The sequence below is a fragment of the Liolophura sinensis genome, chromosome 1, assembly GCF_032854445.1.
Source record: "Liolophura sinensis isolate JHLJ2023 chromosome 1, CUHK_Ljap_v2, whole genome shotgun sequence".
In the NCBI taxonomy this organism is placed as follows: Eukaryota; Metazoa; Mollusca; class Polyplacophora; order Chitonida; family Chitonidae; genus Liolophura; species Liolophura sinensis.
Window position 1 is genome coordinate 18,191,741 of NC_088295.1, and position 23,221 is coordinate 18,214,961.

Sequence of the window (23,221 nt, forward strand, 5' to 3'; positions counted from 1 at the left end):
CGGCAGTTTTGTTTATGAGACAGTTTTCCATTATCAGTGAGTATCAGATTAAACTCCTGAGTGGAAGAACAGATAGATTTGTGCCTGATTGTGGTGCCTGTGTTCACCAACACAATGGCTGGCTAATCGCTCAGTCTCCTCAGGCTTGTTAACTGAGAACAGCAGCTCTGTACAAATTGATGGTTTACTACAGAGATTGATATTGCTGCAGATCATATTTGTACTTGTCCCAAACATCTATAATAAATATGTTGGCATGTGATTGGCTGAATAAAGGTTGCAGGCCAGTGGCAATTAGTGACATGTGGGTAAATTGGAATGGAGTAAGATGACTTAAATGAGGCCGAGTGGGCAGTTGAGAATGTTCCATCTGTTTGTCTCCTGTATTGTTTCAGTATGCTTATCCTGCCTTGTTTCATTGTGCTTGTCCCCATCTTATTTCAGTGTGGTTTTCCTCTTGTCTTATTCTAGTGTGCTTGTTTTTCACACCTTATTTCTTTTTCTTTTCCTCCTTTTTCTTTCTGCTTATTTTGTCCTCTGCTTTCATAATCCAGTGCATTTACCCACCTGCCTTATTTGTGCTTGTCCCTGTCTTATTTCAGTGTCCTCCTGTCTTTTTCCAGTGTGCATGTCCTTCTGCCGTATTTCTTTTTCTTGTCCTCATGTTTTTCTGCATGTTTTCTTGTCTAATTTCAGTGTGGATGTGTTCATGCCTTATTTCAGTGTGCTTAACCTCCTGTCTTATTTCAGTTTGCTTGTCCTCTTTCTTTCTGCTTTATTTCAGTATGCTGCGGCTCCTGTATTGTTTCAGTTTGCCTCTTTTCTGAGTGGGGGGAGGGTTGTGTCTATTCTCCTCTCTTGTGTCAGTGTGCTTGTCATCCTGTTTCTTTGTGCTTGTCCTCTTGCCTTGTTTCTGTTGAATTATGAGCCATGTGAAAAGGGGAAAATGGTTGGCAGAGAAACATATTGATTGTCAGGAGGTTGGAAGGAAGGCTATCTAGGCTGATGATTCCTACAAGACAGCTGCACAGTGCACCAAACCCCATTGCCACTCCGCTCAAACATATTGATTCAACCTTTACGTTTTAAGATAATTAAGCCCTTGCTCGCCCACCTGACAAACTTCTATAGGAAGTCATAATGGGCTAATACCCTGGCTTACGCTAAGAGGCTATGCTGAATGGGGTAGGTTTTCTGGAATGTTATTGTACATGTTTGTTGAACTATGGGAATTTGGTACTATGTAGGCCTATGGGAATGTGGTGAATATTAGGCTCAACACTGTTTGTGATATTATCAGTGTGTAGAGCAATGGATTGACTTTGTAATTTGGCTTGAGGCAATGTTTAACCAATGGACTTGTGCTAGCAAAGTCTGTAACAGACTGTTTGACATATAGTGACAAGTTTAACACTATCTTCTATTTAGGCCAGGATCAATAAACATGTTTTTTTTATCACTGGAGATTTAAGTATAACTTGTGATCTGATGTGATATTATATAACAGTTGGTAGCAGTATCTGTTTGTAATATAACATAAGATGTGTGGCCCGCCTATGCTATTACCTGCTGTAGGCAGACTTTATTGACAGGAGAGCTTACGTGAGAGAGTAGACAGGGAGGTGTTTTGTCACAGATAGAAGAGTTAAGGTCAGCCTGGGAGAAAAGTTGAACTGCGGCCAACTAATCTGACATAGGTGCCTCTCTGGCATACCCTGGATGGCCGCAGAGGCTGAAATGTCACAACTGGAGTGCCCGTAAACTGCCTTACTTCTCTTACCTGTGAATACCTTATACCAGTATGTCCGGGAAACAAAATCTACAGCAAAACTCTTTTTAACAAACACACACACACACACACACACACAAAATTGACGTTGAAAATCAGATTTCATTAAAACGTAAATCTCGTTTTTGCTTTTTCTTTTCAATTTATGTTTTGTCTCTTTAACAAATGTGCCTGAATGTATGCCAAGTGGATTAAGGACAGTTTTGAGGAATTCCCTTCAAGTGCAAGTCAATGTACAGGGTCATTTATAGGCTCTTGCTGTGTCAAATATGATGTCATACTGTGAGGGCAGTTTGACAGTAATGTTGCACTGTAGTGGTCATTGTCTACTTCTTAGTCACATACCCCTCCTCCCCCTGCCTCTGCCCTCAAACAGGTTAGGTGGGTGGACAGATCAAGCCAGAAATACCTGTCTGAGAGACACAGGAAACACTTCAATAATTGATTCAGTAGAATATTTAGTCCCTCAATGAAATGTATTGTGAGAGGAGATTAATGCTGTTGGTCTTTTTCATTGCTGGATTTTCAGAGCAAGGTATACGGTCATACATACTTACATGTACTTTAACTTACCAGCATTGTGTGTGTATTTCTACCTTTCGATTCAAAGTGGATCTAGGCCGTGACTCATTGGATTTTCATCAAATTTCTTACTGTGTATTTACAGATATCCATCTGATAGATTGCATCAAATTTCTCATTTATTTTATTACCAGAAGTCTTTGAAATGCAATAAAGTGTATTGGCTACATCTTCCGATTTCTTTTTACAATGTTTCATTGTTGATCTTTTACTCTTTTTAATTCTAATGAACTTTTTTATTTTTAAGATATAACTATTGCATACAACAGTAAGGTAGTAGTAATGTAATATTTAATGCTGTTTGTGTGTGATTGTAGGTGGTAAGTCAGGTGTCTACAAAACCAGGCTATGATCTGGACCTTGGCTATCGGTTGTTAGCAGTATGTGCGGCCCACAGGGAGAAATTCTCACCAAAGTCGGCAGGTAAGTCGTAACCAATGTTGTAACCAATACTGCATGGGATGTTGTCGCTTGACTTTGCATGCTGACGGAAAATTTCCCAACTGAACACTACAGATGCTAGGGTGCAAAGGCTCATCTGTTGATCAAAATTGTGTACAGTCCAAAATGCAGCTAAAAATCTCAGCTAAATGTTCAGCACTTATCTCAAGTGTACGAATGTCCATTGATAATGTATGTGCACATTTACATACTGTTGAACATTTCTCGCATCTAGTAAACTATGCAGACTCCTCAACATTTCCTGTATCTAATAGACACTGCAAACTTTTTAACATTTCATGTATCTAATAGACACTGCAAACTTTTTAACATTTCATGTATCTAATAGACACGGCAAACTCTTTAACATTTCTCGCATCTAATAGACACAGCAAACTCTTTAACATTTCATGTATCTAATAGACATGGCAAACTCTTTAACATTTTCTGTATCTAATAGACACTTGGTGATGTGTGTCTGCGTTAATTAGCACCTCTATTTTTTTGGTAGTAAAGAGAGTTAAGTAGGAAAACAAAAACCACTGTGAGGGGGAGAAATTTCTCTTGTTGCTGTAATGTAGGCTAATTAGTTAGACAATTTTTAAATCAGTGCACGGCATGTGTGAATGTGGGCAGTAAGCTGTGTAGAGTCAATCAACGTGTGTGGTTAGAACAGCTTTTGCTGATTGTTGTATCACATTATCACTTCATTGTTGACACTTTCTCACCTCTAATGTTAAAGACTAACCTCTCGAGATCAGCCCTTCTTCCTACCTACAAATTAATTCTCTGTTGTTTTCTGCAATTAGATAGATATAACCAAGACTTGTGTGTTCAAGGTGAGATTGTTGCAATTTATCACAATATTCATATTTCTTTGCCTGAGTTTCTATTATTAGCCAGTGGTCTTTAAGGTTACTGTTTTTTTATCTGTCCAAGTCAAGTCTTACAGTTAAAAAAATCAGAGAAGTCATTAATATGATGCATATCAAACCTAAAGCAAAATATGCATAATCTGTTCATTTATTTGTTGTGAAGAGGTTAAATGTTTGATTGGACATTCATGTAAAATAGATAACAAGTTTCACTTTCATAACAGTTCATAATAGAAAAACATACATTAAAGTCTTAGCTGCCTTAAAAATGTTTAACTTTGAAAAAATTTGAAATCCTGATATTACTACTGTTTGAAATTCTGCAAGTCATGATGGTATTAAAATTCTTTATTGGCCAGATCTTACAGAAATCTGTGGTGAAAAGTTGGATCATCTAGAGGCTTTTGAGGGGCAATTCCATATTGCAGTTGTATATAAACTGCCACGTAGTATATCTGGGGAGGTAATCTTTGGTTGAGGAAGTGTAGTCAGCAATCAGGTGTTATTATCTTGTTTGTGTGTGGCTGGTTTGACCTGGTTTGTTTAAAACTGAAGGAATACGGCTCTACTTTTTGACAGCTCCTCAATGACTGTTTGTTCAGATATGACCTCAGCTGGTAAATACGGCTGTGTGTGAACAGACAGGTTTGATGGTGGCCCAGTTTATTCACTTGTTACCTGTATCCTGCATGTACATTTCACATGTACAGCTAACTTTCCAGGGTCTGTCCTTTGAACAAATGACCTTTTCGTCTTGAGCTCACCTTCACAATCCATGTTGCCAAATTTGATTGTGGTGATGTCCAAAAGCTTTGGTTAGGCAGAACATGTGGGTGGGATTGATGTGAAGGTTGCCTTTGGGGAGTATTCCATCCTACTCATCTCCTGTTGCCATGGAAATGCCTGTTGGTGATCGTGAATGATGGATCTGTAAAATAATCAGTAAATCTTGTGTAGCAAAGTTCATATACACATACCTTATGTTGAAACACACAGTTAATTAGGGACATACTATTCCTCTTTGTGCAAAAGAGGGGGAAAATTAGGTTTTGAAAACAATTAAACCCTGAGTTGAGAGGTATGAAGAGAATGCAAAGGAAGGTAGATTTATTTAATTTATGCGAATAGCACTTTTCTTGTGTCAGTTGATGAATATTTATGTTTCGAGCATCCGATAAAAGTCAACATGCTGAAGGTGTAAAAGGGGAGCTAACTCAGGACTAAGATATCAACAACTTTACCAAGAGTGCATGTTCTTGGTTCACAAGCACAACTCTGAAGCGAAATCTTTACTTCAGCCAAGTCGTTGGAGCTGAAGTGAGTGTATTCAAAATCTGTCAGAAAACAGTTAAGATAGCCCAACATTGTTTTGTATCACTTATTTTGATAAGTGAACTATTGTTTTAATTTTTGTTTATTCAATGGTGTTTATGATATGCATTCTCATTTGAAGAAAAAAACAGCTGACAGTTAAGGGTTTGCCACTTTCCCAGAAGAAAAAAAAATTTTTGCTTTTGACTGTGTAAATTGTCTTTGTTTCCGTACTGTGGCAAGATCTGTTTGATTTAAGAGTGGCAACCTTGCTCTGTGTTAGCCAGTGTCTTGGAGACATATGGGCCCCTGTGAGTTAGAGCCAGCCCTTTGTCCCTTGTGAGTTGAGGCAGATCAGGCTAAGGGCTGCGCGCCCCAGTCTGCGAGCGCCCAGCTGTCTTTGTCTCACTGCCAGTACTGGGTGTGAACCAGCATCTGCCCCAGGAACAGCCCTAACCTCCCTCCCAGTCCTGATGCCTCACCCCTCAGGCGACTGTTACAATGTAACAAGACTGGTACATGTCTACTTCTAACTACCACTGTCACTCTTTATGTGCAAACTCTGATAAGTCAATTAATGTATTTTTAGTACAGCAAGGTGATGTGCTGTACTGGATTGTTAGTAGCATTAGTATGTTTTCTCTGACATGTACACCTTTTACAGAAAGTGTTCTTTTCTTCTCCTGATCTCAGTGTTTTATTGTCCATTTACTTCCTTTCATTTTTGTCATGGGGTGACCTTGTATTGTGTATTATAGAGTGACTGGATGAAGCGGGACATGCTATTGTTAGGCAGTTAGCCTTGGCTGCAGGCCCCCTGTGGGGCCCCACTTAGTTGTGTGCTGTCCTTGCCTGCAGTGTTACTGTGTGCTGTACATGTATACAGTACAGAACTTCCAGTTTGTTATGCAGATTACCAGGCCTCTCATTAACATTCATAAATACACAGCCAACTGGCTGAGATCTGTTTTTAGGAGGCTCCCAAGTGTCCCCGATGGCTGGGAAATTAAGCTGGTAATTACATCAGTGCATTTGGATTGTATCTATCTTTGTGATAGCATTGGGCCTTCCCTGGTTCATTTTACCAACCATGCTCATTCAGAGATATCAGGAGACAGACAATAGGCCATGGAAATTAACTAAATATGCTGCTCAGAATGGAATGTGGGCACCCCCTCTGTGAGCCCCACCTAATGTGTGACTGGAAGAGTGCATGACCTCTTGGTTTGCCAGAGAATGCCTTAGAATACACATGCAGAGTGGGAAGAAAAGCATTGTTCAGAGGGAAGACTGAGTGAGTGTAAAGCTGGGATCTACACTTACCCTCTACTCAGAGTTTGTCTTGTGAGCCTCATTCAACTTTTGCCTTTCTGATACAGTAGACTACAGGACCAGAGAGAGTTGTTACCCCCAGCAGTTGGCCACTAAGCTGAAAACTCAGCCAGCATGGAGGGTTTCACTTACATAGGGTAGGTCATGCAAACTATCAACAGGATTTTCTTTACCACACCAAAGAAAGTTGATAGGTTTCCCATCAGCATTTGTTGTGGGATTCAGTGTGCTTTCAGAGCACCATGGAGTAATTGGCTGTATGGTGTGTTGTGATTTTATTGTCAGTGTCTGTGGTGGCGGTGTGTAAACTTCAGTTCAGTGGGAGGCTTTCAAGGCACAATGCCCAGGTGATGGGAGTTTGATGTGATTCTCCTCTGCTCTGGGAGTTGTCTGCTGAAATCTGCTGAGGTTAGCAGTTTATTGACTGTAAGTCTTGATCCAAATGGTCTTCCCGACAAACCCTGATCCATGATTGACATGATCAGACCGTCAATATTGAACGCCAGCCAGCACTGATTATTGGATCTCAGTCTCTGCCGCTGTACTACTGCTGGCTGGCTTTATGCTGGCTACAACAACAACCACCACCTCTTAACTACGCTGGTAAATCGTATGGTATAGACCACAGCCCCTGGTCATTATCGAGACTCCTCTCCATGAGCAGATAACCCTGATGCAATTCCCTCAGATACTCTCTTTCACATGTTAACGCCCTGAATTATTAACTATATGGTACATGTTATGACCCATATTTTACAGCGGAACATTGTGATGCTAACTGGGTAATGTACTAATGTTGAAATGTAATGCTGTTACAGGAGGCAGATGATATTGTCATTTCAGAACATACGTGTTTTAGCAATCCTTGCTAGGTTATTAAACTCTAGTACCACATATTAGTAACCTGCTTGTAACTCAGTCTTTACTGTCACTAACATGTTTATTGCTTCTCCATGTACAAGTACATGTTTGTCATGAGGTATCATGGTATTGATATGAAGTCCTCGTAGCACAGACAACATGCTAGCCTACTGATAGATCTGTGCAAAAGTCTGCTCCTTGATTATTTTTTTTTTTGTATTACTTACTTCATTGGTGTTTTACACGGTACTCAAGAATATTTCACTTATATGACAGCGGCCAACATTATGATGAGAGGAAACGAGGCAGAGCCCAGGGGGAACCCACAACCATCCGCAGGATGCTGGCAGACAGATTGTTCCTTGATTGTGGAAGGGTTCTAAAAACGTAGAACACAATTCATATCCTGAAAACATTACCATGTAAAAGATGTTCTTGTTTTTTCTTCTGGTTAGCCATGTACACAGAAGAGTAAGAAGGAATTCAGCAGTGCTAGTAATGCAATTATATCCATGTTTCTCAATCTGAATATTAGTATTTATTACAACATTGAGAAATTCTCTTGTGTTACATTGGAAGACTCCTAGAGGACTAGCATTTGTACGTCCCAGAGTTCAAATCTGACTGTAGGCAACTCCGTAATAAAATTCATGTTGTAGCTTCAGTCCACTCATTCTAATGAGATTGTACCTGATCAAGATATCTTTTTCCATGGGAAAAATTGGAAGCCTGAATGACCACCTTCAGTGTATAACTGATGCACTGCAGTATAGTATATCTATACTTAAAGATTGGTGGGAGCAGTAATTTAAGAAGCCTGTCAAATTTGAAGATGGCCACAATTCGAATAGAGTATGGTTAATGCTTCACATGCAGACTTAGCCTTATTGCATGTATCTATTTTCATGTCTGTCACATGAATAGGAATATGTTGTGAAGCACTATGTCACAGTTGCACCTTGCCTAGACCAAATGTACATGCATATTGACATGGACTCAGTTTACATGAATTCTGCCGTGGAAATACTGGTACTGTTTAGTGACATGTGTGCCGCACTTGTATCACCCTAAAGGACCATTAATTTCATCCATGACTAACTGGCCGATTTTTCCTGATTCTGAGAGTTCTATTGACTTAAGAAAGGTGTTTTGAGGTTAAATTGGAACTTGGGATGATATTCTACTGGAAAAGTTTCAGTACTAGGGGTAATATTTTGTTACGTTTATTTGCCTCTAAAAATGCACTTTTGTGGATGAAATTGTAGGTCATTTAGGGTATGAGTTCATCATTTGAATTTGATGGTTTGAGCTTGACCAGTTGACATGTGGAGTTTGCATTCACCTTGAAACATCTAATGTATATGTAAGATCAAGTAATGGACACATTCAGTATGAAATGGATTGAAAAAATCTTCAAAAGTTAAAAAGGACTATAAGTGGAGGTCAGCTAGGTGAGGTGTGGTTACAAGTAGCTTACATGTTCTACATGTACATGTATTTATTCACTAATATTTACCTGGCATGTACATGGCCCAGTAGCCTCAGTAAGACCAGTGGCCTATATGTCAGTCAGATAGAGCCTGTGTACATGTAATTACTCAGCTATTTTGCTTGTTAACCTATTACTTTTATGGATATATTTAGAAACTTCATTCTGTGTATGCCAATAAATTACAAAAACTCAAGAGCTGACAAGCAAAACCATTCAGATGACATCTCTGAAATCTGTCTATAAAGTTGCATAAAACGCATACAAAGGTGACATTTTATATTTGAAAAGTTGAAAAATATTAGTCCAGATGACTGTTGCACATAGAAGACCGTCATAGCACAAAAAATGATAAAAACTCTTCCCTGGATATGTGTGTCCTGTAGAAGAGAGAAATCTTACATCTTTTTATAGAGGAAGACCTGATGTCTTGGTTGCATTCTAGTGTGAAGTTGATAAGACCTGTGGGAAAACATGTAAATTCTGAAAGAGTATGATAAATGTATATCCATGTGATTTACTGTAGTGATCAAATGCTACATATGATTGGGATGATTAAAACATTGATATGGGTGATGCTTAAAATGATTTTATACCCATTATATTTATGAATTCACTAATATACTGGTTTTAATATGGTCCACCAAATCAATTACTTTCTTTAAGTTAACCCAATGTCTGAATTGTTTACTAGATCAGCAGATTTGTACTTTTCCAGATATTGTTTTAATTGTAATACAAGAATATAAAGTTGTAACAGTTTTTAGATCAATAGAGTGATCAGACTGAATGCATGATAAGCCTAAATGAATATCTACTGCACTGTTAAAGTTGTTTGGATTTACATCTGCAGACAGTGTAATAATATATTGGATTCTTTTTAAATTTTCTCCAGGGAATGGTTTAGTTTAGTAACCTGTGAATTTAATTTTATTTTCTCTGAGAACAAAAAGCCATGAGTAAGTATACACGTTTACATGAATTACAGTCCGTAACCTATTATAAAACCCAGAAATAATTAATGTAATGAAAGTGTTCGATGGCTATTCATGAGTCATGGTAACATGCTTTTAGATGACTTTCTTTGTAACATTATTGTAAGTGACTTGTAACAAGGTTGTATTTCTCTCACAAAGGTGTATATGAATCTACAGCACTTTATTGTGTTTTTTTTTTGTTTATATCAGAGTTGCTGCATATAACATAAATTTATGTGACTGCTATTGTGGGTGACAAGAGGTATTGTATCATTACTATACGGGCCTTGTAACATTGTTTTATGCCATGTTACTGTAACATTGCTTACAAAAGGTAACATCACTTTACAGGACTTGTGACAATAATATATATCTCAGTTACTCTATGTAATGTAGGTTTATTTGACAGTCACAGAATGTTACAGTAGTTACATTAGAGAGGACTTGCTTCATTGACACATTTGATAGTAATTGGAATGTGTATATGTGACTTTTATTGTAATATCAGTGTACAGGACTTGTAACGTTCTTTCACAGAACATGATGATACTGTTAGGGTTAGTACTGTACATGATACATGAATGTATTGATCAGCAGACTGGGTATCCAAGCCACAGACATTATTAGAAGGTTTAATGTTACCACTGTAGATTATTGACTGTTGTTAAACTGATGGCTGCTGGCCGACATTGTTGTGGAAACAAATGAACAAAATATTGTCTGGGTAATTAGAAATATTGACTTGTCTTGAGCAGAGTTCATTAGAGCATCCCTGCCAGCAGATGTTGACAGGAATTTTCACAAAGTAAATTTTTCTGTTTTGCCTGAATTACAAGATAGCTGGCAGTTATCCAGACTTAGCAAGGTTCAAATTCCACTGAGAAGATAGCATGCTTGAGGTGTGGTGAAGTTCATGGGTTAGACAGGGCTGACAAATCCAAACAAGAAGAAGTCCTGTCGGCAGTTCAACTCTATGAGGAATGATGAAAACTTCTTTTTAAACCTGTATGTATATGTGTGTGTATCATGTTTTATGCATGAAGACAAATCTGAGCAAAAGCGGTATTCTTTATAAAGATCAAGCTGAAAGGGGTTGTCAATCTAGTGTTTGAAGTCTGGAGATTTGTCATCAGTGGACATTGACAGAGGTGACAGAGTTAACTGTGAGTGGAGATCAAGTTGTTATATATAGGCTGTCAGTAATGTGAGAGAGGTTACACTAACGCTTGTATAAGATGATCTATGCTTGTGTAATATACTTGTGTGTGGAGGCAGGTGTGTGTGCTGCCCCAGGCTGTCCACAGTCTCCCCCTACAACTTCTCTGTACCCACTCGGTCTGTCATTATGCTCCTACACTCGCACGTTTTCCAGTAGGCACATTTCACAGCCGTCACTCCAGTTGGGTGGGGTTTGTTTGAAGGCAGTTACAGATCAGTTAGATCCCAGTTTTTGTCAGCCCATTATCACAACATGTGTCTCTATATATAAACACTGCCCGCATCATGTTCAAGGAATTTTGACACCATTCTGATCAGTCATGTGAAGGAGTGGGCTTTTATATGACTTTTCTCATAATTTACTGTCCTCTTGTCTGTCAGGATTTACTGTAGTTGACCTAGCCTGACTGTGAACATGGGGGATACCTGTGACTTTGTGTGGTCTAAATTTATCTAGACTGTCATCATTGTAGGATCTTTCATGGGAAAAATTAAGCAAAGTGAGAATAATCATTGTAACTCATCTGATTACTCTCCATGGAGGTGACCAGAAATCATCATGTAGGTGAGATATTTGATGTTGACAAGTTCACAGTGAGTGAGGTGGATTAGTAACTGTCGGTCTAATCCAGACATCAGTGACCCATCATTCCATGGCAACAGAAATGTCAGACTTAAAATTGGAAGCTATGGGGGACACATTGTTTGAATTTTTGCTAAATTTGTGTCAAGTGAACAAGGCATGCAGAGTTACATAGTCACTTTTGGATTAAAACTAAATATTTCCTTCACAGATTTTATGCATTTGGACAAAAAAAAAAATCTTGTTTTTCAATACTGAGGGATTTCACCTGGATTACACCACTGAGTTCTGTCTTTACCCTTTAAAAAAGCATGTTGCTCACAAGTTCTGTAGTTGTGATACCAAATTGTGCTCAAGTATTTTGACCTTATGCTTTATTTTGAATACATAGAAATAAAACTGAACAAACACAAATTCGCAATAGATGCAACAACGAGATGTCCTCTTACCCACATTAATTGAATGGCTTATAACAAGAGGGAAGACAGGAGCAGAAACTTCGACCAACTGGTCCATTATAAATGTTCGGGTATAAAAAAAAATTGAGCGACAGAGAGTCTGGTAAACTGATTGATAGCTAAAAACCAATGACTAAAGATCCATTGGGTTTATCCTTTTATTTTTTTTTTTGTGTAGACTAATTAACACTTTAAATATATTTGCCTAAGACAAAATAATAGAAGACCCTTAAATAGAACCCACAGATAACGAGTTAATGTTGATATATTCAGAATCCATGCATTTTGCAGCATTGCCTTAAGGAAGTTGGCATGAAGTGATGATAGTAAGAGCTGAATAATTTGTGGCATCGGGCTATAGAAACCATGTTTGAATCCATCCGTCATCCTCCAGTTGTTTATGTAAGCCTCTGCAAAATCTGAACAGGTATGGATTATTAATGGTGTTTGACAGAGAAAGCATTGGAAACGTTGGTATATACACGTCCGTTAATGAGGGAGAACTACCCAGGCATGTATGGGTACATCTATAGGCCATATACAAGGTCATTAGTTTGAACACAGGCCAGTGTCTTGTTGCTCAAACTAATGCTACATCACAGTGGCATAAGACTGATCATTCTGTGCAATGCTCTGACGGAACCATGCAGTTGTAATCAAAGGCAATACTGCATCTCTGTGTTGGTGGCTGTACAATACAAGATCTTGTCCCAAAGGCATAGGCTTAATGAAATTAATGAAAGGAAGGCAGAACTTAAAATTATGCTTAAAAATAAAGAGCTAAAAAATATAGCTAATTAAAGGGAAAAAATTTTGAATAGCTGTTAATTGGATGTTTTTGAGCTTGTTGTGATAACGTTGTTGTGGAAATTGGACTGGAAATTAACAGTGTTTGGGGCTCTGTTGTTGATCCCTGGAATGTGTGTGAAGAGAATTTGTCCCTAATCCATTGGCGAGGGGCCCACTGGTCACATGGCTGTTACTATGGTAGATATGTTTAAGTGTTTGCCAGTGCAGGACCTGCTTTGTTTGCTGCCAAGGAAACCAAATAAAATGAGGAGAGATCCAGTGCAAAAAGCCGGGCAGATATCTCAGCAGGAGTCTCAGCTGTTGTCCCTGGGCTTCCCCTGTACAAGGCTGCACCACATGATCGCGCACCCAGCTTACCCGGCCCACAAAAACACAATGATCACATGGCCAGTTTTTGTAACATCCATGCACTTCTTACTTCATCTACAGCTTTCTCATCAGTTTTTCTCCACAGTCCAGTGTAGTAATCTCTCATCTTGTTGATGAAACCTATATTGCTGAGGATTGAAAATTAACTGTAAATATGGGATGGCTGGTTTAAAAAAAAAAAAAAACAAATAAAAAAAACATAAACTGAATCAAAGGATCTGATTGGCTGTCTCAAGGATATCAATGAGAAAAATCTGCTGTAAAGAGTAGAGAGGTCACTGAGATTTGGGCTAGAAATAGAAGCCCCTCATTGTCAGGGACACAGTTAACTAGGAAATGAGCTAAATATATATGGACACAAATTCATCAGATTTTTTTGTATATGTATATATGTATGCAGTATTTATGAACTTCCTCAAGAGATTGGCTATATCATGGATGACCCAATTAAGTCTTGTTAATGGAAGTAACTGTATCACAGCTTGAGATTTGTCATGTTTACTGCATGCATGTACCTCCACTCCATATCAGATCTATCTTACTAGTCTCTCCAGTGCTAGAATTACTGTAGTATTTTATACTGTGTGTCCGTTCACTCTGATCATTGTCAGCAAATCTACTTGCTTGCTGATGCGTGGATATTTGAATACATGTTGGAGGTGAACACTATGGTCTGTGGCTGTGAAGTGACTCTTAGATTCATAGAGTAAGTAAATCAGTTACATTTATGCTTTAAATAGTTAATAGATTTGTTATATGAACCAGGAGACCTGTGAATGATGCCTTTAAGCACATGATAGGCATGTCTTGCACTGATTTTTTTTTACTTGTGCTCAAAGCTACATGTACTGTTCGCAAAGAATGGGTTTTCTGTTTATTTATGATTTGTGCCCCTGTAATGTTTTTTTGTTGAGATAAGCAGTCTAACAGAGGTTGGGTACATTGACATTTAGGGTGTCCAATTGTGAACTGTTGATGGAGGGATTTTCTCTTCCTGCCCCATTGTAAACTTCTAGCAGGGGACAAAAAAAGTGAGGACTGGTGTGGCAAGGCTATGAGGCTGCCTGTTCTGGAACATCAAACCTGACGCATGTTTCTCTGGCCTACCCTTACACCCATCTATTGACATAACACTCACTTTGGGTAATGTGACAATAGCTTTTGAACATCTCGCTGAGGTTTACACTTCTCTTGTCTCCCCTTCAGCTGATGATGACCAGGCACTTCAGTATCAACAAGTTGTTTCAAGTATAAGTTATGGAAGTCCGCAAGTCCAACATTGGTCAATAACCGCAGTTTTATCTAACACTGAGGCCTGAAGTAGGTTGACTAAGAAATTTAAGCACTCTACTTAAGTTGATTTATTTCTCTAAACCACTTGAAACTATGACCTGTTTTTCCAAGAGATGACTTATGACAGGTCAGTAATTAGACTGAAATTCTTTTTATGGTTTTAAAGGTACATGACTGTTATGTATCTACAAACCAGTTCAGTTGGAGCACTTGAGTAAACCAGAATTATGTGTATAGTGTCTGCTTTGGGTAGGGTTTTGTGCTAAGTAAATCTTGTGTGGAAAATCTTTGGAAGTTCAAGCTTTCATTTTTTTTTTTTTTTTAGCTTATTGCAGTTTTTTGTTAAATACACTTCATGCACAGTTAGGCAATCATGGTCAGATAATAATCCATAAGAAATTCGCATCTTCATTTTCTACAAAAAAAGAAAAGGAAATTGCTGTAATTTTCCACTTATGTAATATGGCTTTAACTCACTTGGTCAAAATGAACAGTTCAGCATATTTATTATTCATTTATAATGAAGAGCTTATCTGTTTTCATTTACTGAGCATTATTGTGAGAAATCATTTGGTAGGCAGGTAAATTTTTACCTGAATAGCCCCTTCTCTTTATGCAAACAGATCTGACCAGTTTAAGTGCGTCAGGTGATATAGTAACTAATGGTACGTCTGTATCATTAACAGCACCTGAGATCTGTCCTTGCGCATCCTAGTGATGAAAAGCAATATTAGGTACAGGTTTTGCCAGTTTGTGGAAGCTATACAGCCCAGTTAGCAAATATTTTATTACCTCAGTATATGTTCCATATTCAAGATCCTTTGCCGCAAATACATCTACAATATAGTTGATACATTGTGACAGTTACAGTGTATATATCAGTATAGTACATATATGTATATACATGCTACTTGTGTGTAAACTGCTGGATTAACCTGTCTCTACCTGTTGAGTTAAGCTGGGGCAGAGTGAGGGTTTATGAAATCTGACACTACGAGTGATTTGAAACCTGGTGTGGAATGGCCTGTGGATAACAGGTGGAAAAAAAGGGGTGTGGCAGGCCCTCTGGCTACAGGCATCTATCACCTAGGATAAATGTCCTTAAATTTCCCTCATGACAAGGTAGCAAATTTTGCCCGCTTCAGAATTTTTTTGATTGTAGAGAGGGGTTGTAAGACTCAAAGGTAGGATGATATCCTTTTGGAAAAAATATAAGCTTCGGCACGAAAATAATATTTTATAACATTTGTTTTTGACTTTTTGGGGGTTATTAACGGTAGTAGGCTTGTGTGTGGCGTATGTGTCATTTTTACACCTGTGATCATGCTGCAAACTGTAGCCCAGCACTCACTCACACAGACAGGTACTATTCCAACCAGCTTCTGGGGCTCTGACCTCGGCTGTATCTGAGCCTAGTGTGGACATGTCAGAACAAGCTGGGTCGTGTAATCATTGTGCTTACCACAATACTGATAAGGGTTTTCCTCCCACATCATCCCTCTGGGTACCTCTGTACTAGAGTGTACAAGCTATGTTGATGATGGCATCATCTGTGACTTGGAAGCCCATCAATCAGCAGGGTCATAAAGTTGTGTAAACCAGGTTCTCATGGTTATAGTGCAGCTCCATTTAAAGTTGGAGATCTAAGTCTGCTCACATGTGTATATGAAGGCATTAAACGTACGTGATGATGTCATTGTATCTCTGGATGGTACATAGAACTGCTTGTGGATGCATCTTACAGGTAAACCATTGACAACAAAGGCAGTTATTTCTACAATTTAGTTTACAAAAAGAAACAGAAGTGAATGATTTCTGCATCTGGGACCATGTATGAAAATGATTTATTTCTCTACGTCTCACAGTTCTCTCAGAATGTTTCAAAATATTGGTTGCAGAGATGGTTGAAAAGGTTGAAGCGCAGTTAATAAATTAATACAGTTGTATATACGAAGATATCAAATAAAGACATTGTGATGTTTCTTGTATGCGTTTCATATATAATTCTCCTGCTCCTGTTGATGCACATATTAATGTGCACTTGACTTTCTTTGTTAAAATTTACATGTTCACATGTTAATTATATTAGGTATTATTTTGCATTTTCTCTGAAAGTAATATGTGCATATAAGTTGTTGTGTAATTTATTCATGTGAACAAGTATTCAATTTCTGAATGGTTTTGTTTATGGAATATGCAGCCTTTGAAATTAGATGAAATAAATATTTATCTGATTTCCAGTGTGCCATTATGAATTTTAATATGTCTTCCTTTTATGCGACCAGTGATAGGACAGTTGAAAGAAGATTCAGCTGATCTGAGTAGTTCAAGAAAATTCATCAGGATTTAATGTATGATTTTATTTTAAATGTACTCCCCTTGGTTTAGTGATTTGTGTGTGTGTATGTGTATATATAAAGAGATTGCTCATAGCAGTCATTATGATATATCTGTTGGTGTTGTGTATTTCAGCTATGCTGTCGATGTGGTGTGAAGAACTAGGCCGACTGTTGTTACTACGCCACCAGAAGAACCGTAACCCGGACTCCAGCAAGTCCCCACCGGGCATGCACCCACAGTTACAGAAGGGGATGCCCCCAGGTCCTGTCCCACCAAAGTAAGTAGCTTACCTACCATAAGCACATGACATTTTATCATGGAAATAGTTAAGTTTTTGCTCTTCAGGACATAAAAGTATGCCAGCACTTTAAATAAATGTGAAAGATACAGATCTGTGGCAGTATTGTTGTTCTTTAAAGCATGCAGCTGGTGAAGTGTTAAATGATGTAGAAATATTGGTTCAGTTTGTGAATGAGTTTGACATGAATCATTGGTATTTTTCATGACTTTGTCCTATCTTTGTGGACATGTGTGGCTTGAGTATATAGCAGTCTGTCATAATCATCAAATCGTAATCCAATATGCAGCAATGCGGAACATAATCCATGTACACTGCTATCTTATGATTGGTTAACTTAGGAGTTACAGTCAAACTAATAATTACTCCCGTCTGCGAGGAAAAGTTCCCCCAAGTGTGTAGAATCTTCTATTGCACACACACAAATTGATGTATCCATGACACACTGTTAGCTGAGCACATTAGCTCAGCTACATTCTCTCTCAGTCATATCTATGGGCATACTGTACATACCCTAATTCCCCATCCTTTTCGCATATGAAAGACCAAATTTCAGTGCATTTTATGTACCTTTTTATAATAACAAAACTACATTGGTTGGATTGTCCAGTTCCAGGGCTTCACAAGAAATATAATTTTAATAGTATGCCTTCACAATAGAATACAGAGTAATGCCTTGACATTAGTCTTGAATAAACATCTTGCAAACAAAAGGGATGAAGAATTACAGTAGTCAGGTTGTACATGTATGTGCTGACTGTTGGTATGAGCAGCTTAAGGAAACACACTGGTGACTGTAGTATTCATGTAGCAATGAACACCATTTCCTTGTAAATAGAGTGGTAGGGATAGCATTTGAAAGAGGTTACATATGGCTTGTTACACATGGCTTGTTACACATGTTTTTAGCAGGGATATTGTTAATTATATTAACTACACATATAGCAGAGATATTCATAAATATTTAATTGATGAATAGGTTGACTGATCCAAAGATTTTCCAAGCAGAGTGACATTTTTGAAATTTTGCTCAGAAAAGTGCAGTTTTAGAGGCAAATAAATGTCACAAAATTTTTAGTGCTGAAACTTAAAATTTTCCAGTAGAATATCATCTTATGTTCCAAGCAGACCTCAAAGCACCTTTCTAAAATCAATAGGATTCTCAGAATCTGGAAAAATGGGCAAGTTAGTCATGGGCAAAATTTATGATCATTTAGAGTATAGATAAAAATAGTTTTTTCACCAGTCAGTGAGCGAATCACTTCAGAGTTTTAGACATGATGAGTATTGATTATTTGATACCTGTATTGATGACCTGAAGAAATATTTTGATAATCTTATCCGACGGTGAATTCTGTGGTCCGAGCAAAAGTGTACATGTAGAAAACATTGAGTACCTGTCTTGTACACAGGTAGCCAGTTATTTACCTTGTCACACAATCAGTCATTTTACCTAGCTTAATTACTTGAGATTTTACAAATTGCTTGTGACATATATATGTCAGATGCACGTAATGTTATTTTTATCATTTGTAAAACAAGCCTCACATAACAAACATATTTCTGGTACACTGTAGATACTGTAAATAATAGGTTACATTTGCTTCTAAGTGTAGTAGATGGGCCAATCAGTATGCCTCATGGGATAGTTTGCCCGGTGATAACACCGGTCATCACTTAACTGGGTTGTTGAGGAATGGCCGAGATAAAAAAAAATGGGTCATTGAGTAGCACAAGCACTTTGATTTTCATTACTGTTTAATGTATATACTCTAACTATAACCACTACAAGATGCTGTCGTATCAGTAAAATATTCTTGAGTGCTGTTTAAAAACATTAATCTAATCAGTAAATAACCACTAAATTTCATTACAATGTGGTCATTTCTAATCTCATAATAAAAGTTTAAGGTTATCTGCATTAGCATCAGCATATGTACATGTAGGTTGTAATGCAATGAACTTGTGACCCAGGGCCAGTTTAAGATAACTACAATGAATAAAATGCTGAAGCAACAATTAAAATATGTCAGTTTTATGGCACATTCATTTCTATTCATCAAACTTATTTGGCTGGATAACGATGAAAAAATATCCTGTTTCTGTTGGATTTAGCCTATATTAGTACTATAATAGTACCATGCCCGTCGAATGCAGTGTATTATTGTGTAATGTATGTATATATATTTTTTTCAATGGCAGAATCTTTCACTAAAAGTCCTTAGTATTATCTGTTAAGGTGAAAATAAATATGAATGCTTTAACCATGTAGTAATCATCAGTTTGATTATCCAGACCAAGAATATTGTTTGTTAACAGTATAAAAATTTGTTAGATGAGTTTGTTAAAGAAAGTTAAAATTCAAAAAAGGGTTTACTAAACCAAAAGTAAACAGAACAATATGGAACATACTTATTATCAAAATACTAGGCTTAAACTGTAGAGTTAAGCATCAAACATATACAACATGTACTGGACTGTGTGCAGTTAAACTTCCTGTCTTCCACTAATCTGTGTTGCATGCTGCTGGCCTATTTACAGACAGACTCACAGATAGAAGGATATATATGTATATAAATGTAGAATATGTATTATGGATATGAGTGTAGTTGTTTTTGTGGCAGTCAAACAGTTGTTAAGCAGTCTTGCGTCAGTATGAAGTGGTGTGTGGGTAAGGTAAGCCCGCAGCCCTGCGTGACGTGGGCTACATGTAAGTGGGGCAGGCCAGCTGAGGAGCACTTGCTCTCTGTTATCTACATGCTCTATATTAGTACACTGCATCCAGCTGTTGTCTAAGGCTTGGTATACCACACAACTCCTACCCTCAGTCTGTGATTTCCCTAGGACGACAACGTGAACAGGTTGTTGTTAGGGCTGGAGAAGACATCACCTGGTTTGTATTGATCAGATATAAATAGAGGAAGTGAGGGAGGAGTTAACAGCTTTACAGTTAGAACAGAGCGTAGTTAGCAGACTGATCTAACAGCCATGGAACCTGCAGACATTCACCTGCAAGTGGAAGCTACCATCACAGACTGGTCTGTTCACTGATTTATTACTCTGTTCAACTTCACACTATGTAAATAGATACTTTGTCTTTACCACGCCATGTGTGGTGTCCTCGAACACATGTCTTCACGGCATATTACCCTGTAATGTATATCATACAGACATGTTTGATTTACGTTTCACCATATAAATGCGATCAGGTATGGTATGTGTGACTGGTATATAACAGTGAAACAGTAAAAAAAGACGTCCGACGTCTAGCTCATGATATATGTAAGGCTGAAAGTTACAGTGAGGTATCAGTACATGTGAGATTATTATAACATTGTGTTGTGTAGGTATGTACTGCCAACAACTCCATATTGCTGTGTTTATTTGGTGGTGGTTATAACGATTAGGGGTCGGTACGGTGTGTCAGCGCCTTCATGTGCCGTAAAAGATAGAAACCTTACAAACAGCCTCTCTCCATAAGTGTGTTGGGTGTTTCACACAGTGGTGTTGTCTGTTGTGGACTGTGATATGTGGCCTTGTGTAGGATTTACCTGACTTATTAACAGGTGTATTTCTGACTTACCTGCAGGCCTTGGACACCTTACAACTGTATAAGAGACAGCTATGTTATAAATAGTTGCAGTATTAAGACCAGATATAGGGCAGACACATGCTCTACTTTTTAATACATGTACTTTGCTCGAGGATGAAGTTTAGAACTTGAAATTTTTTTCGTGGCACATGCACTTTGGTATACTCAGATACTTGTGCGTAAGTTGTAATATACCAATCTTCTCTGTTCGGACTAACAATCATATTGCCTGTCAAATTAATCTCAGACACAGTCTGTTTCTGTACCATTTGTTTCAAAACTTCTGTTCATCTGTCTGAATTGTTTCTCCTGTTTATTGTAAAATAAATGAACTTCAGCCAGTTGTCAATAATCTTGTCAGCATATATGTACTCTAAAGTCTTCAATCTTTTCGACCAGCAAAGCACATTTTTTACGGTGGAGTTTACGGGTAAAACTATTCTGAAAAACACAACAAAAATGATTTGCTTGCCTCATTAAAGATGTAGGCTTCGTAAAGCTGTGCAGATTATTTCTCTACACCCCATAGGTCTCACAGAATGTTTCAACATATTGGTTGCAGTGATGGTTAAGAAGGTTGAATAATTAGTGTAGCTAGTATTCTGGATATGTTTGTTCCATGTGGATAATGCATTTTAGTTCGTAAAATTGATTTGATCAGATAAATCTGTGGCTATGGAATGGTTAATTTCTACCGATCAATGTGAACAGTCCGAACTACTTGCTTGTTATTCAGTAGTGTAGTGACTGGTTTGCCAATATGTGAACAAACACTTTAGATTGAAGTGAGAATCAAATTGGATGTACATGTACATACATGTACTTGTGAAGGCTTTGTCAGATGAAAGGCCAACAGTATTCGACAGTTTATCAAAATCTATATGTATATTAATGTGTGATTGACCTAGTTGAAACTGAGTGGATGGTAACGTTCCCACATCCTGTTATAAATGATTCCTATAGCTAAATATGTCCGCTTCCAAGAACAAGAGGATGTCGCTGATGGAGATGGAGTTAAGTCTACTAACCGTATTATGACTGAGCAGACAGATTGTTTTCAGGTGATAGTATGTGACAACATTCTTGCATGGCTATGTAGATCATACCAGAGGTAATTGTCATCATGTTGACGTGATTGCTGACACTGGGGTTGCTGCCTGCTGGTGACCGCAATGAGGTCATCACTTGGTATATCTGTACCATAGCCAGTGTCATGCATATCCTGCTCATAGAGGATGTTTGCGGTATTCAGCTGGTGGAATTTGGTCCTTCATGGATGTGTTATTCACGTCTTTCTTCCTCAGCATGCCTCTACATGTATATGAACATTTACTATTAAATGTAGAGGGATGGTTTCCTTATTATGGTTAATGGTACTGTGCCTTATTGTTACTGTCCTTCGTGTGTGTTATTTAATTCTTGGTTTGTGAGTATGCCTGTTTGAATGTTTTATATTACAGGTTTATTTCTGTATTGTGGCTAACGATTCTGTACCATGTTGTCGTTGTAGTGATGCAAATTCAGCTTGGAACGTTGGAAACCAGTCTTTGTCAGTAGTTACCACAGTGTGGGGCGTCACACAAACCACGCAGAGTGGTCCTGTCACCCACAGTACCCCAGGATACACCAATACCACCATGTCCACCACTCCCTACACACAACAACCCATGGGATTTCCTGGAAATGGCATGCAGAAAGGCCCTTATGGCAACCCTCCCAACATGCCCTATCGACGAGAGCCAGGGGCGTACGGGCGGCCTGGGTGGGTGTCAGAGCATTTCCTAGCATTCAATGTGCCTTAAGAAATATATCGAAATAGACATGCTGTTTGAAACATTTGTCACTTAAATATTTACGGAAAGTGCAACAGGCAATGATTAACTGATAAAGTTATAAACTTGGACATACATATATTTCTGTAATTAGTGAAACTTAGTTCATTTTAAACTGACTGGGATTTTTCTACCCTTACAGCTACCCTCCCACCCCCAACACCCCAGGCTCCTCCCCGGCAGTGTCTGGATCCAATGACTATCAGGCACCCCCAGGGGCTCTGTCAGCGGCTGCGTTTGTAGCAGCTGCTGCTACAGCGACTGCAACGGCTACAGCAACAGCCAGCATGGTGTTACAAGAGCAGCAAAACCAGCAGCAGATGAACATGAATATGAATATGAACCTCAATGGCCAGTATGGCCATCAGGTGAGGGACTAGTCTACACTAGGTCTCCTTTACAATTGATGTTAAGTCTTAAAGAGCAATCAGTAAGGCTATGTACATTTCCATAATTAAGTGAGGATTAAGATATGTTATAAGGGTAAATAAATTTGAATGAGGGTAAGAGGCTAGTATGATAGAATTCTTTTTACTCTATTTCATCTAAATGTTGGTATGTACAAATGCATTTTGTGACGCACTTGAAGACCTTAAAATCATACCTTTGGGATGCCAATACTTTTTCAAAAGACTTTTATGTGGCTGTATATGGATATGGCCGTATATTAGGTGAAATACAGAATTTCAGAGTATTTATCTGGGCCTTTAGATGAGGTTTGTGTGTGAGGTTGTTATTAATATAGAAATGGAGAGGCATGTAATGAGAGTG

At 38.2% G+C, this 23,221-nt stretch overlaps 1 protein-coding gene across 11 annotated transcripts in view; it reads left to right on the top strand.

Annotated features, from left to right (window-relative positions):
• LOC135461418 (zinc finger MIZ domain-containing protein 1-like) overlaps positions 1-23,221 on the top strand; it is a 119,724-nt gene that overhangs the window by 85,046 nt on the left and 11,457 nt on the right. For 9 of the 11 annotated variants that reach the window (XM_064738508.1, XM_064738515.1, XM_064738516.1 and 6 more), the window contains 4 exons: positions 2,689-2,794; positions 16,861-17,005; positions 22,129-22,380; positions 22,593-22,818. In XM_064738508.1, the coding sequence (XP_064594578.1) occupies positions 2,689-2,794; positions 16,861-17,005; positions 22,129-22,380; positions 22,593-22,818 (729 nt within the window). Of the gene's footprint in view, positions 1-2,688; positions 2,795-6,124; positions 6,468-16,860; positions 17,006-19,774; positions 20,065-22,128; positions 22,381-22,592; positions 22,819-23,221 lie in introns of those variants that run through there. The other 2 variants (XM_064738517.1, XM_064738519.1) reach the window with 2 other exon arrangements.